At 45.8% G+C, this 18846-nt stretch overlaps 1 protein-coding gene and 2 long non-coding RNA genes across 4 annotated transcripts; all 3 read left to right on the forward strand.

The window, feature by feature from the left end:
* The first annotated feature begins 906 nt into the window (after positions 1-906).
* On the forward strand, positions 907-2504 carry LOC112891529. Its single transcript, XR_003228568.1, has 4 exons — positions 907-1057; positions 1357-1426; positions 1524-1767; positions 2403-2504. It is a non-coding gene; the product is annotated as an uncharacterized LOC112891529 (long non-coding RNA).
* Positions 2505-8153: 5649 nt separating this feature from the next.
* On the forward strand, positions 8154-16556 carry LOC112891644. Its single transcript, XM_025958549.1, has 5 exons — positions 8154-8547; positions 8622-9474; positions 9547-9728; positions 15457-15674; positions 16346-16556. The coding sequence occupies exons 2-5, from the start codon at positions 9458-9460 to the stop codon at positions 16370-16372; spliced, it is 444 nt and encodes a 147-aa protein (XP_025814334.1). The 5' UTR covers positions 8154-8547; positions 8622-9457; the 3' UTR covers positions 16373-16556.
* Positions 16557-16605: 49 nt separating this feature from the next.
* LOC112891645 lies at positions 16606-18384 on the forward strand. 2 transcript variants are annotated; one of them, XR_003228589.1, is made up of 4 exons: positions 16606-17272; positions 17636-17776; positions 17852-17962; positions 18071-18384. It is a non-coding gene; the product is annotated as an uncharacterized LOC112891645 (long non-coding RNA). The 2 variants fall into 2 exon arrangements; XR_003228588.1 differs by lacking the exon at positions 16606-17272 and having other exon boundaries at positions 17280-17776.
* Positions 18385-18846: the final 462 nt, after the last annotated feature.

Consider the following 18846-nt stretch of genomic DNA (forward strand, 5'->3'; position numbering starts at 1 on the left):
ACTTTTATGGCTCGGGTTAAACATCCAAAAATTCTCAAAAAATATTCAAAATTCATCATTGGAAATCTAGTATTTGAGTAAAATTTTTGGGGGCGTAGTTACTTAACAAAATTTGAACTTTCTTCACAATCTTCTTCTTAAACAAAGCAAAAAATTCAATTATCTCAAACAATCATATGCACATGATGCTCCATTATGCTTGAATGATGCTCATGATGATGTTGTTAAATTTTTGATCACGTTAAAAAGTTTTGGGTCGTGACAAAATCTGCCGATGCGTCCGCTTGCTCATCTGGATTTATCCCCCGCCTGGCAGTTCTGGTTTCGAAATCTTCTATGTCATCGTCAGCCTGATTCCCCTTTGCCGGATTGAAGCAGTGGCTCAGCGCGATGCCTCTTTCGCGGTGAGTCTGCTCCGCCCTCGCACACCAGCAGCCCGTGCAGGTACTCCGCTCTGAGGTGCCCACCAATCTTTGCTCAAGAAGAATACCTGATCCGGTGAGTCCAACCTCCCTGATGCACCATCCGGTCACGGCAATGTCGCCTCCACTCCAGAAACACATCGGATTTGCCTGTTTCCCCTGTACCCGAGCTGATGTTTCCCCCTCCTAATGTTATTGTTTTCAGTGATGAAAAATGGATTGCAATTCAGAAGTGCTGATGATGGATGCAATTAGGTGTATCTTCCATTCGATGATCTATTCTGGTATTCAATTTTGGATTACATTTTGGATAGGTAGGTACTGTACATGCATATGCAATTAGGTGTCAATTTTTGTAAGAACTGTAAACGAAAAAAGGTAGAAAACTAATGCACACAAATTATTTATGTCCAGTCTTTACGTGTGATAAAATATCCAATTTGCTATTTTTATTGTAGGCACTCAGAATGCATCAAATTGAAGGCTACAAGCCTTTGATCCTAAGGAGGTCAAGAGGCAGAGGATAACTCTAGAGCTGCATTAATTTCTGATGAACGTAGGAATGAATTGAACAAGAGACGTTGTGAGTCGTACAACACAAAGAAAGGGCAAGCATTCACATTTATGCATATCAGGTTGGATGATGTTTGATGTCATTAATGGGGAGTGCTTTCCTTTTTGTTACTTCATGTGCATATCAGTCTTATTTTATAATTATTAGGTCTGCTGCTAGGTTTTGCGAAGTTATAGGATGGCTGCCAGGTTTTGTTAATTCATTTATGAAACGTGTCCTTGAATTGTGGTACACCAAAACAGCGGTTTTGCATTCAGTGACTTTGTTAATTACATGTTGTTTCTGTTGTCCGGAAAGTATGCGTGTATGGAACTTTTTTGGGAACCTACTAATTGTGGGAAGTCTTTTGCTTTGAATCAGTAAAAAAAGATATTGGACCTGGAATAGAGAGGGGAGATCAACAGACAAGCCACGTTGTGACTTGCTCAAGGTAAGTCACTGATTCTCCCTCCCTCCCTTCCTCCCGCCCTCTTTCTAAGCAATGATTACTCAAAATCTAAGCAATAGTGACACCCATCTTTTTGCAGATGTTAGAGCTGTTAGAGCGGCTGCCTGGATGAAGGTAGTACGGTAGCTCTGGCAGAAGCCAGGGAAGGTGGATCCGGCATGGCGCAACTCAGAGCGGAGGAGGACAGGGCGGAATGGAATGGATCCGATGTGGTGGTGCGGTGCAAGGCGCATGGAGAGGTTGGGCAGCACGGAGGAGGCCGCTTCTGCTGGCCCTAGGCGAGCTCGAGCCCTAGCAATCTCTGTTCACTGAATTTACCTCAGGTATCTCTCTCTTTCAATCCGTCTCAGCACCCAGCTGATATCTCTCATGCCATGTGTGCTTGTATTACTTCACACGAATGGTGTACGAAGCGAATCCTCTTTGGTAAAATGCAGAAAATGAAAAGCTTGGTACAATGTGCAACTGCAAATAGAAAACCATACTCTTCATAGAATGGAACTACACTGCTACGCTTTAGGCACGAAGGTGCTAACATGCCTACAGTTTTGACAAACCGAGCAGGATTATGCATATGCCCAGTTTTGAAAGGGAGAAATATATTGTACTTGATGGATAAATGAATGGTCGCTATGATTAATTCTTTCCAGGGCCACCAGATTCTACCTACAACATATTGTGTTTCCTTTGCCCCGCATATTGTGTTTGGTCCATTCAGTTGAACCAGTTCAGGGCTACATGTATGTTAAAGCATTAGAAATAGCTACTTTCTTACACCTTTGTTGATAATTAATGTTTGAGCCTCATTCTCATGGTGCTTTTGCTAATCAGCTTGGCTAATCAGTTAAAGATGAATGCAATGAAGGCTAAGATCCCCATTTACGTGGGGTGTTGTAACTCTCAACTTCAGTTATTTGTTAATTCTGTTCTTATATCTGTTCTAACAGTTGTTTGGCAGCTATATGGAGCCTCATCCAGTGAAAACTGTTGCTAAGGGTTTGAAGAGGTACTGGAAAGAAAATTGTGATCTCATCTTTGAGGGTACAAGTGGAAGTCACAGACAATAAGCAGCAAGCTTCTGAAGCAACAATATGTACAGTTGAAATTTGCAAATAAGTTTTGACTTTCAGCAATACCCTGAAGAAACCTAGCTAAATTTAACCACAAATCATATGAACAATGGTATTAACTAGGCTGCATTTGATCAGGCACAACTGCACAATCCTTTAAACAAAGTATTTCTGTTAGTGTTGTGATTATTAGAAAAATGGATGGTCACTCTAGCGCAACAAAATCAACGACATGAGTTCTCCTGTCCACCTAACCTGAGCAGTAGCACATGAGCAACAACGACTCGATGATGGTCTTTGAAGTGCGACCAGCATGCAAGGGTCTCAGGTATCTCCTGTACATCTGTATGCAATGTGGGTGGTCACACGTACAGATGCTTCCAACTCCTCCCTATCCATGGTTCTTTTTTGGAATCTCTTTGTGCTCAATATGTTCATGTCCACCTATTGATCTATTTTCCTATTCATCTTCTTTCAGACTTCAGTTGAGAATACAATGAATCAATGGAAAAAATGATTCAATGCTCTTATTTGAGTATACTATCAGAAGCAGTTGTCAGCGGATACATGGTTGGAGAAATTTCAAGTTTTCTCTCCTGTGTAAACATACCGATCCTGGTAGGGTTTTGTAGATTTTCTTATATCATATCAGTTTGGCATATATAAGATTCTTATGCGAATTTCATTGGTGCTGTCGTAACCCATTGTGTTCACTTCTATTCTCTTAATGGAATTTTTTTTTGTTTTGCACTGTAGAGACTATACCCAAAACAACTTATAAGCAATGCACGGAGCTAAGCATCTCTAGCTGCAGTCATATTGGCATTCAGAGAATCTACTTTTAGACATCTGGTAGTTTCAGCTTTGAGATGGCATATACTATCCCAATTCCTAAATTCATCGTGCATTTAAATTGATGTTTTCATTATCTCGTGAAAGATACTAATTTGTCATATGTAGGCTTTCGAGGAGCAACTGAATTTTCTGGACAAACTAAATCGGATTGGTATGCTCCTTGTACTTGATTGTTTGTTGACAACTCCTAAAATCTTAAGTAGTGCTGCAGCTAACGTATGCAGTTATCTCTACATACATATTTAGTGATTGCACCAGGGCATGGGCGGGCCTCTAGAAGATGATAGACGTGCTAAGAGCATGAGGGAAACTCAGTGGATTCTGGCTTTGGTCCAATGAGCAGTTAGATTTTACAAAACTGAATATCTTTTCATGATTAGCACTGCTCTGAGTGATCCCACCTGTTTCGGTGTGACAATAGATCTTGTATTGCCCAATTAATGCTTCGCAAGTAAAAAAGGCCATTGTTCATGTGTGCAGATAGATCAGGAAACCAAATGTTCTGAAATTGTAACGGCTACTTGTATTTCTAAAATTTTTCTGAAAAGTGCATATGCTATTTGTAGTTTTGAAGTTGTTCTAAAGATGCAGATGCTCGTGTAAGGTTTCTTTCGTTGTTTCTTTAAGATTCTTCTTGGCCATAACTATAGATATCATTTTGATGATCTGCTTCTACCTTTGCATCTTCCCTTTCAAGCTTATGTAATGGTGTGTCATTTGGGAAAGCTACTGAACTGTAGGGTAAATGTTTAAGTAGGTGAAAGGTTGGCAGAATGATGTAGGTGAAACAGAAAAAAAGAACAGTCAAGTGAAAGGGGAAGCTACTGAATTGGCTGTCTTTGGAGTTAATATCCAAATTTTTAATCTCGGCTAATTATAGGTGTTTTCAAATTGACCTTTTATCCTTGCTTATACGTAAGGCTAAATACCTAGGCAAATCGAAAACTACTTCCTGTAAAACATTATCTTATTAGCTGATTAGAGCGAGACAAGGATATAAATATACTTTATTGTACATTCGTTTGCATATTTAGTTGCACTTGGATTTGATGGTTTACCTACTGGTTCGATTTACCTCAATATATTTGGGACACTAATATTACACTTAATGGTTATTATTATTGTTTGGCAGATTTGCGTCTTTTACACTTGATCTTTTACCTCTCATAGCAACGCACAGGCGGACAACATGGAGCACTCAACACAACGTAAATTAACGGAAGATTTGAAACAGATGTGGGGAATCAAAATTAACAGAGACCTTTTTGAACACATATCTGACATTCAGAACATATCAATCAACTCCCATTAATATAGCACATGTCCGCCTATATGTAAGTACATATGTACCTTGGAGAACCAATACTAACATGGCCATGTAAAAATTCTCTATAGATGATAAGGCACGTGGTGAACCACCACGGCAAACCCATCAAGCAAGCACTGGCGATTTTCTTGGTTCTTCTCGGATGGGTAACCACACGTACGTGCTCAGGGTAAGTCACATATTCTAGCTAGGTAGAGAGGATGCTCTAACGCTATTTTTCATTGTTTCATCATTGCATGGAGATTGAATCTGATCCAGTCATGCTGTCTCTAGGCTAATCTACTATACTTGTCATCTATATATCACATAACGAGTTCACTGTCTCATGCAATACAATATGCAAAGGATATATATTAACCTTACAATTGATGCACAGGTCGAGGGATCGAACCTGACAATGACTTTGTGCCATGTGCGTGGACATCATCAGTTCCGGACTGTGGCACCAAGTGCTACCGCTGCCCTTATACATGGATTATGTACCGATGCTACCAGATGGCGACGGAGTGCTTGCAGGACTGCTCCCAAGCTCGGAGTCTGCATCCGTCCTCCCATGGCCGTAGATAATCTACTTCTCATATATCGCATATGAAATTCGATGTTACAATAAGTTATGAGAGTTCAATCATTGGGAGAGGATGCAAATTATTGTTGCATGGATAGTCTTGAACCTTTTGCACTTCGGTTGCAATTTGTTTATTGTGGCCCTGGTATTTTAACTGTGTTACCTTGATTCCATAGTGTAACAATTTGTTACTTAGAAAATTACCCTTTTCCTATGGAATTGATCTGACATAAATTCCCATGGAAGTTATGGTGAAATGTATATCTGTTGGAAACATTAATATTGTAATGAAAAAATATTACACATATAGTGAAAGTAAAAACATGTGAAATGAGCATACTAATGAAGAGAGGATGCCATGTTCTTCACAAGATCTTGAATCTTGCATTCATATAAAACAAAGTCATTGGCAACATTTATATTTCGTTGTTAGCAAAAGGGTTGACAAGAAATGTTTTCTTAGTATCAGATTGAAATTCATTTTTCCAAACAGGTGGCTCCTATGCTCCAAATAAACTCGAAAGAGCACTAGCATACCTTTCGAGTTTGCTTGGAATATGTGTATGGTAGTGCTCTTTTATATCAGTGTTAGCACAGAGAAGTTTTCTCTTTGTTTGGTTATACTTTGTTATCGACCTTCCAATGGTGCATATTCAACAACAGTATCACCAGGTGAAAATAAAATCAATCACAAGGCAAGTAGCTGCAATTCAGTTAAGACAAAAATGAGGTTTGCATACAAGAAGCCTATGAGAATTTGTCAAAGCGGAGCGGCAGAAGCCAGAGCAGACCAGTTTTCAGAAACATAACTGACCACTGAGGGTGTCCAATGCTAATAAGCACTAGGACCACTACCATTCTCCCAATATAATGGTGCAATACAGGATTAGAGGGGAGACATGGTAGGCAGTTAATGAGGAGAATAAAGAGACGTAATGACATTCCTGGAAACATGCATGCCCGCCCTTAATTTGTTTCCAAATTTTTATTTCTCTTGCCTTGTAACACCCATATCCGGAATCTACCCGTTGCACCGCAGTCTGTTCCTACCTGCAACCAACAGTGTAACATATCGATTATTTCAGTGGCTTCTAGCCAACTGCGAACTCAGGACTATGTACTGGTAGGAGTACTTCTATTGTCAGTTGCTCGCTTTTGGTCTTAATATGCTAGACGTTTGTGATGGTTTGTTGTATATCATGAACATATATGAAAAATGAAAACTGTCGGTAACATATATGAACAGTCCCTGCAGTGTCTACCTGTCCTAGCTAGTAAGACCAGATTCCTCGATCAAGAACTTTTTCTTATTAATAATGTCAAGCATTTCATGCTTGATACAAAAATAGAAGGAAATTGAATCCATGACAAATAGGATCCAAATTAACAAGCACTTATTGAAGCCAAATATGTTGGCAGGCCTCAATGTAACCAATTTATACTTCAAACAGAGAATATATTCTTCACACCGAAACCACATAATTCATTTCCTTTCAAACAATACATGCTTGTATATATATACATGTTCGCGTTTCAATTACTGCTCACAAAAAACCTTTGGTCACTATTATCTGAAGATCACGAACTGTATCAGTGGACATGGTGATCCACAACAAGCTCGCCATCCAAGCCCTTGCGCTTTTCTTGGTTTTTCTCGGATGTATAGCCACACAAGGGCAAGGTAAGTCGTTAACTCTGGTTGCCTAATAATCTTCTGCATATGATCTATTGGTGACTAAATGTGAAAACAAATTCATTGCCTGATATGTACTACCATACAACGAAGATTTCAACTTTTTTTTACACGCAATGCAATTTGCAGGTCAAGCAAGTTTGGCATACCCGTGTGAGTGGTCACTGCACCATCGGTACTGCAATCCGCATGGTGCTACTGCTGCCCTACCACGAACAATAGATGCTTCAAGTCATCCGAAGATTGTTGGGCGAACTGCCCCAAGTCACGCGGCTCACAGCAGAGGGGCGCCTCCGTCCTCCCATCAACCTGAAAAATAGTCCGATGCATCTCAATTGATGTACTTCCTCTGTTCCAATTTGCAGATTATTTTGACAAATCTAGATTTATAGATTTTGTTATGTATCTAGATATACATTGTGTCTACATATATTATAAAATTTATGTATCTTAATTTGCCAAAACGACCTACAATTTAAAACGGAGGCAGTATAAGGCTTATGAGAATGGACGTGGCAACAAGTGATGCACGGCTGAATGGTTTGGAGGAATCAGTTATCCTTTTTAGTTTTTTAGTTTTTATGGGTGGCCGTGATCCAGCAGTTTGACCTTAGCTGCGTACTATTATAGTTGAGTTGTCAGCCTGCTGCCACCAAATTGTAGCACAGACAATTTGCTGTTCCTGTAAAATTGAACTGAGTATTGTGAACCAAAATCTCATATAGGTAATAAAATATTAATACTATTGTACAGCAGGTAAGGAAGGATTTTTTGATTTTTTGCTCAAGTAAAGGAACAAAAGTTCGCAAAAAAAAGTAAAGGAATGCAAATGGACGTGTAAAAAAAATAGCATTTGAACTGTGCAAGGAAACAGATGAAGTTGTAGACAGTAGCGGATTTAGGGGGGTGCTGTGGGGGGCTCGAGCCGCCCCCTAGTGCCGTCAGATCCATGGATCCCCCCTTCAGCCCCCCCTCCAAATTTTAGGCACCATGGTTGAAGAATGGGGGGCTCAAGGTTGAAGACGACTCTCAATCTCCATCTGTTGGGCCAACCAAAGCAGCGAGCTTACAAATTTTGAGTTTTGGCCCAAGTTGTTGAAGCCCAATAGTCCGAGACTGATGGCCCACGGCCCGCCTGTATCCCCCATTCCCCCTCCATTCACAGTAGGGTGCAAGCGTTCCCCAATTGGCCAGCCAAATCCCTTGCGTCGTCACGAGCTCATGGAGTCACGGGCGCGAAGCTGCGGAGGAACGAGACTGCGGCGCGGCACGTCCGCACGTGCTCTCCGGAGTCCGGTCGAGCCGGTGGCGACCGGCGCGCGGGGCCTGGGTGCAAGCGCGCAGCGGCGCGGGCGCATGGCCGTGCGGCCAAGGGGCTGACCTGATCGGCTGGCCGGCGGCGCCCTGCAGCTGCAGGGCGGCAGGCTGCAGCGGCCAGCGGCGCGTGCGTGCCGGTGCCGCGTGCAGGCAGGCGTGCTGCGTGCAGCCTGTGCAGGCAGCCAGGCAGCAGGCAGGTCCAGCATGGTGACGATGGGCGAGGCTGCAGGTTGCACAGAAAAGCGGCCGGGATCCCTTTGAAGAAATTCAGAAAAGGTAAATAAAGCTTGATATTTCAGCACTTATTCAATCCTTCAATTATTAATCCATTCTTTATCAATAATGCCTAGAATTGCAAGATGTCGAAGAGAACACTGCTCACCTATTTTTCAAGCAGTAGCAGTAGTACTCCTCTAGAGACTAATGATAACACACCAAAAATACCCAGAGTAGAGTTTCGTTGCTCCGATATCATTAGTGATCCTGGAATGCGCAAACCAATTGATGAGTACCCATCTAAGATTAGAGATCAAGTAAAGAGGGCATATATTTTGAGTGGTCCAACTCAACAAGCTCTTGGTTTTACATATCCTCGTAAATGGCAAAGTGGTGAATGGAGATCTTTTCAGCAGCATTGGTTTGGGAAATATGATTGGTTGGAGTATAGTGAATCAAAGGATGCAGCATTTTGCTTTTATTTTTATCTCTTCTTTGAGCTGGGAAAGCCTGAAAAATTTGGGAGTAATGTCTTTTTGCAAAGGTTGGTTACGAGCAATATAAAAAGGCTTTGGAAAAATTTGATAAACATGCTGCTTCTCAATCTCATTGCAATTCAAGGCTGAAATGTGATGACTTTATGAATCAAAGGACAAGTGTGGCTCGAAAAATTGAAAAGTACACTAAGGAGGAAGAAAGGTGATATAAGATTCGCTTAACATCTTCTATGGATGTTGCAAGATTTCTCATAATGCAAGGTGATGCTTGATTGATACAAAGGCAAGGTTGAAACTGTGAAGGATGCATATGATAATGGATCTAAAAATTGTCAAATGTTATTGCCAGATATACAGAAGGATATTACAAAAGCTTGTGCAGAGCAAGTCACGGCTGTGATTCTGGATGAGATTCGTGTAGGAAATTCTCAGTGCTTATTGATGAGTCTCGAGATATATCTATAAAGAAGCAAATGGCTATGATTCTAAGGTTAGTAGTAGAGATTTTGTACTCTTCTATAATCTACTAAGTGGCTAACATAAAATGAACTTTGATGTGCAGGTTTGTGAATGATGAAGGAAAGGTGATGGAAAGGTTTCTTGGACTTAACCACATTGAGAAATGTACATCAGTTGCTTTGAAAGAAGCTTTGGTCTGCATGATTTCTAGCCACAAATTAAGCATCTCTAAGCTTCGTGGGCAGAGTTATGATGGTGCTTCCAATATGAGAAGGGAATTTAAAGGTGTGCAGAAATTGATTCGTGATGAAAATCCCTATGCCTTCTATGTGCACTATTTTTGCCCATCAATTGCAATTAGTGGTTGTCGCTGTTTCAACTTCTACTCCAGCTATTGCAGATTTTTTTAACTATGTTCCTTTGATAGTCAATACGGTGGGGGCATCATGTATGAGAAAGGACGTATTGCTTGCAAAGCATCATGATAAGTGTTAGAACTCACACACACAAACACAATCGACCAGAGAGCACACTGAACACAGCGAGCAAAGAAAGCTGGAAATGGGTGAAGTAAAAGTGCAGTAGTAGCACCCCCAGTGTTCCCTTCTATTTATAGAGTTTTACAAAAGCAAACTTGACTACCAAGAAAGGCTAGATATTCTACAAAGAGAAAACCAAATTGACTACCTAAAGAGGCTAGCTTAATTACAAAGAGAAAGCCAATTTGACTACCTAAAGTAGCAAACTTGGCTGCTAAGGAACATGAGCTTACATGTGTTGAATTGTCAATAATTCTCCCCCTAAGCCTCATGTACCCTTCTCCGACTTGATGTGGATCAAACCAATGCGGGAGCACATATCTTGAAACTTGACTCGCCCAAGTGGTTTGGTGAGAATGTCGGCGAGCTGATCCACGGTGTTGATGTAGTTGGCCTTCACACTCCCCTCTTCCAAGCAGCTTCTGATGAAGTGGAACTTAATCCGGATGTGCTTGCTTCTTCCATGGAATACGGGGTTCTTGGCCAATGCCAGGGCAGACTTGCTATCTAGCCGCAGCTCGACCGCCTCAGCCTTCTTGCCGAGAAGCTCGCCCATTAGACGAGCCAGCCACAGCGCCTGAGTTGCGGCGGAGGTGGCAGCGATGCACTCTGCTTCGCAGCTAGAGAGTGCCACCACCTGTTGCTTGAATGATTGCCAGCTCACGAGGCTGCTGCCGAGGAAGAACAACATGCCACTCGTGCTCTTGCTGGCGTCGATGTCGCCGGCGAGGTCGCTGTCGCAGTAGCCGACGAAGTGCGCTGCTCCGGAATGCCTCCCGAAGTGCAGGCCGTAGTCGATCGTGCCCGCGATGTAGCGAAGAATCTTCTTGATGGCCGACTGGTGCTCTGCTGTGGGCCGTTCCATGAACCGGCTCATGTACCCGACGGCGAACGCCACATCCGGCTGGGTGTGCACCAGGTAGCGCAAGCTGTCGACGATGCGGCGGTACTGAGTCGCGTCGACCTCCTCTGCCTCGCTGTAGCGGCTCAGCTGGAGCCGCTCCTCCATCGGAGTGTGGGCGGGGTTGCAGCCCTCCATGCCACCCAACTCGACGATGCGCTTGGCGTAGTGTGCTTGACGGAGCGTGATGCCGGTGTTGTCCTGCCGGACCTCGATGCCGAGGTAGAAACAGAGGAGCCCAAGGTCGCTCATTTGGAACTTGTCCATCATCTGCATCTTGAAGGCTCTCACCTTTTCCTCGTCGGTGCCGGTGATGACCAGGTCGTCCACGTAGACGCCGATCAACAGGACAGAACGCCCCATGCCACGCCGGTACACCGCCGCCTCGTGTACACTCTGCTGAAAACCCATCTCCTTGAGCGTGGCGTCCAGCTTGATGTTCCAGGCGCGCGGTGCTTGCCGGAGGCCGTACAACGCCTTCCGAAGGCGCAGCACCTTGCCCTCCTTGCCGGCAATGATGAAACCGGGAGGTTGCTGCACGTACACCTCCTCCTTCAAGTCGCCATTGAGGAATGCCGACTTGACGTCCATGTGGTGGACGCGCCACCCCTTCTGTGCAGCGAGCGCGAGGAGCATGCGGATGGACTCAATGCGTGCCACCGGCGCGAAGGCGTCGTCGTAGTCGATCCCCTCCTGCTGGACGAAGCCACGAGCAACGAGCCTGGCCTTGTACTTGACCACCTCCCTCGCCTCGTTCTTCTTCAGCTTGAAGATCCACTTCAGGGTGATCGGACGATGTCCGGCTGGCAGGTCCACGAGCTCCCACGTACTATTGTGCTCGATGGAGTCCATCTCCTGCTGCATCGCAGCACGCCATGCTGCGTCTCCTTCCGCTTCAGCGAAAGAGCACGGCTCCCCCATGTGCGTGAGGTGGAGCTCAGCGTCCATGTTCCGCTGGACATACCCTTGCACCGCTTGATCACCAAGGATGTTGTCGACGGTGCGGTAGCGGAGCGGGGTGTCGTCGTGCGCTGCATCAACACGATCAGCGTCCTCTGCCAGCGGAGTGACAAACGCCGGTGTGCTCTGGCCGCCGGGAGCCGGTGATGCTACTGGCGTGGCTGGTGCCAGACTGCCAAACCCACCTGCCAGCGGCAGGCTTGGTGATGGTGCAGGAGCAGGCGTGCCTGATGCTGAGCTGCCCGCTGCTCCCCCGGCTCCTCCGAGCTGCACAAACTCGACTGTGAAGTCGCCCTGCGACCCACCCTTGCCACCAGTGGCCTCCTTGGACCAGTCCCAGCCGTGCCCTTTGTCGAACACGACGTCCCGTGCCGTGCGCACGCGCCGAGTCGCTGGGTCGAGGATGCGGTACCCCTTCACACCGTCCGCGTAGCCGATAAAGACTCCCGGAGTGCTTCGATCGTCGAGCTTGCCGACGTGGCTCAGCTCCTTGACATAAGCCAGGCAGCCGAAGGTGCGGAGGTGGGCAACCACCAGCGTGCGGCCATGCCATGCCTCATACGGCGTCTTCCCTTCGAGGCTCTTGGTCGGCGACCGGTTGAGCAGGAACACCGCCGTCATCACCGCCTCACCCCAAAAATCCGCAGGCATGCCCCGCTGCTTTTTGAGCAAGGCCCGGGTGGTGGCCACCACCGTCTGGTTTCGGCGTTCGACCACGCCGTTCTGCTGTGGCGTGTACGGCGCGGAGAAATGCTGCTTGATGCCCTCATCGGCACAGTAGGCGGCAAACTCAGCCGATGTGAATTCTCCACCATTGTCGGTGCGCAACACCCGCAGCTTGTGGCCAGAATCCATCTCAGATGCAGCTTGGATGTGCTTGATGGCATCCGCTGCGGCTGCCTTCGTTGGAAGCAGCATAGCCCACATGAAGCGGGATGCGTCGTCGATGAGCAGCAGAAAGAAGCGTCACCCTCCGGGTGTCGCCGGCGTGACGGGACCACAGAGGTCACCGTGGACGAGCTCCAGCTGCTCCCGCGCGCGGTACGCTGCCTGCTGTGGGAAAGGCTGCCGCTTGAGCTTTGTCACGACGCAGGTGTCGCACAACTGCTCGACATGGTCGATCCGGGGCATCCCACGCGCCATCCCCTCACACCCGAGCTTCCGCAGCGCGTCGAAGTGCAGGTGCCTGAACCGCTCGTGCCATAACCAGGCCTCATCATCACGACAAGCGGCAAGGCAGACTGGCCGGACCACCTGCAGGTGGAGGATGTAGAGGTGGTTGTACCCCCGCTTGACCTTGGCGAGAAGACGACCTCCACGGTCCCAGATTTAGAGCACCCCCTGGGCGATCTGGACCTTTGCGCCATGCTCGTCGAGCTGACCGAGACTCACGATGGAGTTGCGCAGCGCCGGGATGTAGTAGATACCGTGGAGCAGCTTGTGCTCCCCGCTCTTAGTGGTGAAAACGATGGAGCCGATCCGCGGATCTCCACGGCCGAGGCATCCCCAAACTTGACGGACCCCTAGACTCCATGGTCGAGGTCGGCGAAGTGGCTGGCGCACCCGGTCATGTGGTGTGTGGCACCGCTGTCCAGGTACCACCCTTCGAGCTTGTCGTCGCCGGAGCCATCGCCGAGGAAGGCGTGCGCTCGCAGCTCGTCGAGGTGGAGCAGCGGTGGACTTGGTGGAGCCAAAAGCTCCCCCCTTTCTCCCACCACGGGCTGCAGGATTGGGCTGGCTTGGGCCATCCACAGGGCGGGTTCGTCGTCCTCGTCGGCTTGGGCCATGTTGGCCGTAGCACCCTTCTTGGGCTGCCTGCAGTCCCGGGCCCAATGGCCGCGGCGGCCGCAGTTGAGGCAGGTGTCGCTGCGTGCAGCCTTACGCTCACCGCAAGCACCCTCCTTTCCTCCCGTGCCGCCGGCAGGCTTGTCGCCGCTGGGCTTGTCTCCGCTCCCGCTTTTCTTGCGCGGTTGCTAGCGAGCGTCCTTGGATGAGGAGGACCCGTCCTGCTTCTTCTTCCTCTCCTTCTGGCGCGCTAGCCACTGCTCCTCCGTGAACAGCAGCTTGCCGCCGATGGAAATAGGGTCTCCGGCCACCCCTTCGTCGCGGTCGTCCACTGCCTTGAGCCTCCCAGTCACCTCCTCGATGGACAAGGTCGAGAGGTCCAGAAGCGTCTCGATGGACAGGGCGAGCTGGGCGTACTTGCTGGGGACGACACGGAGGTACTTCTCCACCGCCTTGAGTTTGTCGATGTCGGTGTCGCCATGCCGTGCCAGCTGCTGCATCAGACTGGACAGGCGCAGGGCGAAGTCGTCGACGTCCTCGCTGGGACGGAACGACAGGTGATCCCACTCCCTCCGCAGCTTCTGCACGGTGGCCTGCGAGCGCGATCGATGACGACACGCGACGCGCGAGGGAGTCCCAAGCGTGCTTGGCGCTTGGCTTGTCCGCCAGGGTGGAGATCATCTCCGGCGGGACAGAAGCGAGGATGGTGTCCAACGCCAGCCGGTCCTCATGGTACTCGGCGTCCTCGTACGCGACAGCGTCCCAGAGCTGCCGCGCCTGCAGCTTCACCCTCATCAGTAGGTACCAGTCGTTGTAGTTCGTCTTGGTGAGCATCGGCCATGGCGTGCTCCCACCGGACTCCTTGATGACGCGCTGGACGATCGGCGAGTCGCGGCGGTGGTGACACCTGTTGCGTGGTGCAGGCGACGGAGAAGGACGACGCCGGTGATGCAGGATCCGCCGGTCGTTGTGGCCATCTTCGTCGTCATTCTCCTCAGCGCGCAGAGCGGCGGCAGCGGCCGCTGCAGCCTCAGCCACGGCAGCTGCCGCTCTGGCCGTCTCGGCCGCCTCCTCCACTGCCGCCTTGGCCGCGGCGATGCGAGCGTCGCGCGCCCCGTGCGCGCGCTTTGTAGCCTCACGTGCCTCGCGCTCCGCGGCCTCGGCTGCTGTTGCGGCAGCCCTCCGGCGAGAAGAAGAGGTGGACATGATCCCGATACGAACTCAGGCTCTGGATACCAAATGTTAGAACTCACACACACAAACACAACCGACCAGAGAGCACACTGAACACAGCGAGCAGAGAAAGCTGGAAATGGGTGAAGTAAAAGTGCAGTAGTAGCACCCCCAGTGTTCCCTTCTATTTATAGAGTTTTACAAAAGCAAACTTGACTACCAAGAAAGGCTAGATATTCTACAAAGAGAAAACCAAATTGACTACCTAAAGAGGCTAGCTTAATTACAAAGAGAAAGCCAATTTGACTACCTAAAGTAGCAAACTTGGCTGCTAAGGAACATGAGCTTACATGTGTTGAATTGTCAACAATTAAGTTGTTAGAAAAGGTAGAGAATTGTGAGATTGCCACCGGAAGAGGTTTGAACTAAGAAAGTAATCTTGCTAGGCCTGGAGATACTAGATGGGGCTCACATCTTAAAACATTGCTTTGTATTTTGGTAATGTGGGAGGCTATCTTGAAGGTGCTTGAGATTGTAAAGAAAGATTCCATTAAACCAACATGTAATGGTGGTGCTTTTGGTTTAATTGGTAAAATGGAAAGCTTTGATTTTGTGTTCATCCTGCATTTAATGATAGAGCTATTGGGCATTACAGATAATTTGTCACGTGCTTTGCAAAGAAAGGATCAAGATAAGGTTGAAGCAATGCATTTGATCAATGGTGTGAAAGAACGCTTGCAGGATACAAGAGACAATGGATGGGAGCCATTATTCAAAAGAGTGAAGTCATTCTGTGATAAAAATGAGATTAAAGTGCCAAATATGGATGAGGAAGTGAATGCTAGAGGGACATATGCACGTCGAAGGCAAAAGGTAACAAATATGCATTTCTACAATGTTGAGATTTTTCTTGCTGCCATTGATGCCATTCTGACAGAGATGAATCATCGATTTAGTGAGGTTAGTTCAGAGTTGTTAGTGTGCATGGCTGCACTTAATCCAAGGAACTCCTTCTCTAGCTTTCTTGTGGATAAACTTGTGAGACTAGCTGAAATATATGCTGAAGATTTTGATGTCGGCCATATTTTGGTGTTACCAAGTGAACTTAGAGAATTCCACTTCCGTGTTTGAAACAACAAAGAATTTCTTGGATGCACAGAACTTTCAAAGGTTGCTGAAATTATGGTCAAGACCAAAATGAATACATCTTACCCATTGGTTTATCGGCTCATTGAACTAACATTGATACTTCCGGCGGCAACTGCTTCAGTTGAGAGGGTCATTTCAGCTATGTCTCTTATAAAGACAGATTTGCGCAGCAAAATGGGGGATGAATGGCTCAATGATTTGATGATATGCTATGTCGAGAAGGAGATATTTAGAAGCATTAGTAATGAAAAAATCATAGAATGGTTTGAAGCCATGAAAAAACGTCATATGCTAGTGCCTCAAAAGAATGTAGTGGTATGCTTAAATCTCTTCTAATTTCATAGTTTTGTGAAGATATTATTTAGCTTGTCACTAATTTATTTTGCCTTCTGTAGGTTGCTCCTAGTGAAGAAGAAGAATAATGGACATGGCATTATCTTTTGGGTTCATAGTTTGGTATGGACAAAAAAACCAAATTTATCTTTTTGTTAATTGTTTCTTCTCGTGATTTACTTCTTTATGTTTCCATGAAACTATTTTAGACCAGTATATGTTGATCTGGTATGTTAAGGTTTGTAGGAAAAAAAATGTACTTTAAAGCTTCAGCCCCCCCCCCCCCCCTCCCTATTTTTATTTCCTAGCTCCGCCACTGGCTGTAGATAAAGAATTCGATAAAACTCTCTCCGATGTGGTTAAGATTCCCAAGGTACAAGCCTTGTTATAGGACTTTTTAAAAGTTTAAAGACTTTTCTTAATTGCCAAGGAATTCTTTTTGGGATCCATTTGATAATTCTTCATTTTTTTGCTTGTGTCCAAGGTATTTCCATGTTCCGAACCAAAAAAATAGCATTGTGAAACATTTAAGAGGTTTCACCGTAATGTAGATCAACTTAGCATGGACTGGTTTTCACTCTGTTTGATCAACTAAAGTTATCACCATTTGTAATATGTTCAACAGAAAGCTGCAAGAAATGTGTTGGAATATTGGGTCTAGTCCATTTAATAAATCCAAAAATGCCAAATAAATCTCAAAGGTCCATGTATGGTAAAGAGGATGGTGAGATTGGTGGAACCTTTAGTCCCACCTTGTTAGTGCTGGTGGAGGATAAGCAACATAAATATGGAAGTTGTCTCCACTCAACCAAAGCTTGGTGTGTGGGGAAAGAAGGGAACACCACTAACGTTTGCTTGCCTCGATAGACTCGGGCGCCCTGCACCAGCATGAATAAAGTTTTTAGGAAGAGCTCCGCTGGCTCCTATGTCATCATCAACCCATTCATCGAAACTGCAACAGCCATGGCGCCTCCATCTACAAACTCTTAGTATGTGTGTCATGTCCAAATGCAATATTTAATCATATTTTCTAAGATCATAGTTAAGTTGTTTTTACCATCTAGTATGTTAGAGAATTGCATGCTAGGGTTTGTTTTGTTTATGATTTATATTTGGAATTTAATTCAACAATCCAAAAACCTTGTCTTAAGCTTTCTGCCGAATTTACTGATGCACTAAGGCTACAAAAGATGGCAAGCAAAGATCCATCTCTAGCTTACTGCTATAAATGTTTGGGAAGCAAGGCTTAATAAGTGTCCTTTACCTGACAAGTTCGTGGATAGATGCATAATTGCAAAATTACCTTCCTTGTGGAGAAATTTCACCACTGATCTAAAGCATATAAGAGACAGGAGATATCAGTTGAAAGCTTGATAGCATATCTTCATGTTGAAGAGAATGCTCGGCTAAGGATACTACCGACAAAGGAGGTGAGGGCTGGTCTAACATCAACATGATGCAGAAGTTCCCACATGGCAAGAACAAAGGGAAAAGTAAGGTCATCAAGACACCTACGTTCAATAAGAATAATAACAACAAATCTCATTTGAAATGCTACACATGCGAAGATCCGAGACACTTCTCCAAGGATTGTCTAGAATATGTTGGTCGCAAAGGGAAGAAGGTTAAGTCCAAGAATGTCAACATGGTGACCATGGGCAACACTGAAGATGGATATGGTAATTTATCTACCGTTGTTTCCGTTATTCAATCTACTAGCTGGTGGCTTGATATGGGTAATAAATGTTCACGTGTGTGCTCATATATCTATGTTTTCTACTTACCAGGTCGTCCGGGGTTCTTCCATTTTGATGGAGAATGGTCCCATACTTCTGTTCATGGTGTTAACATAGTAGATCTAAAGTTTACGTTGGGAAAGATCATGTAGCTAAGGAATATGCAGCAGTGTTAATGTTTGAGACCGGTAATCCACAAAGAGGGTACCCGAGGTTATAGATTGCATAGAGGAGATTCATTGATCCTAGAGCTAGACGTAAACACACGGACGCAAGTCTTTTAGATAGGATCGCCCACCAATGGTATAATACCCTACGTCTGTTGGTATTGCTTATGGTAACAAATGTAATACAAGAATAATTCTGCAAGCACACTGAATATCAACTGTAGCATTTCTCCTGAGAGTATGTTAGAGTATCATATTTATATTTCCATAGGAAAACACTAGTGGCTATGTCAACTGGTAAATAAATCCTAAGAATATATCAAGACTTACTGAACAACAACGTAGCATGGGTAAGGATAAGATAAGTGTGATAGAATTGACACATAAGGAGATCAAGGATAAATAAATCAAGGAGCAGTCTAGGAAGTGGGAGAACAACAAGGTGAGGTAGATTCCTTAATACTTTCTAGGTACTTGAGCCAACTCACATAGCAGAGATAAAGAGAAGTCATATTGCAGCTAACTCTATATACTTCAGGCACCTAGACTAAACAAACTTCAGATAGGGATGAGAAGGGGATCCACCCCACCACCCAACAGCACCAACCACTCTCATATGGTGGAATATGTAGGCTAAACAGGGAGGAGGTCACCTTCTCT

The sequence above is a fragment of the Panicum hallii genome, chromosome 5 (assembly GCF_002211085.1).
Source record: "Panicum hallii strain FIL2 chromosome 5, PHallii_v3.1, whole genome shotgun sequence".
NCBI lineage: Eukaryota > Viridiplantae > Streptophyta > Magnoliopsida > Poales > Poaceae > Panicum > Panicum hallii.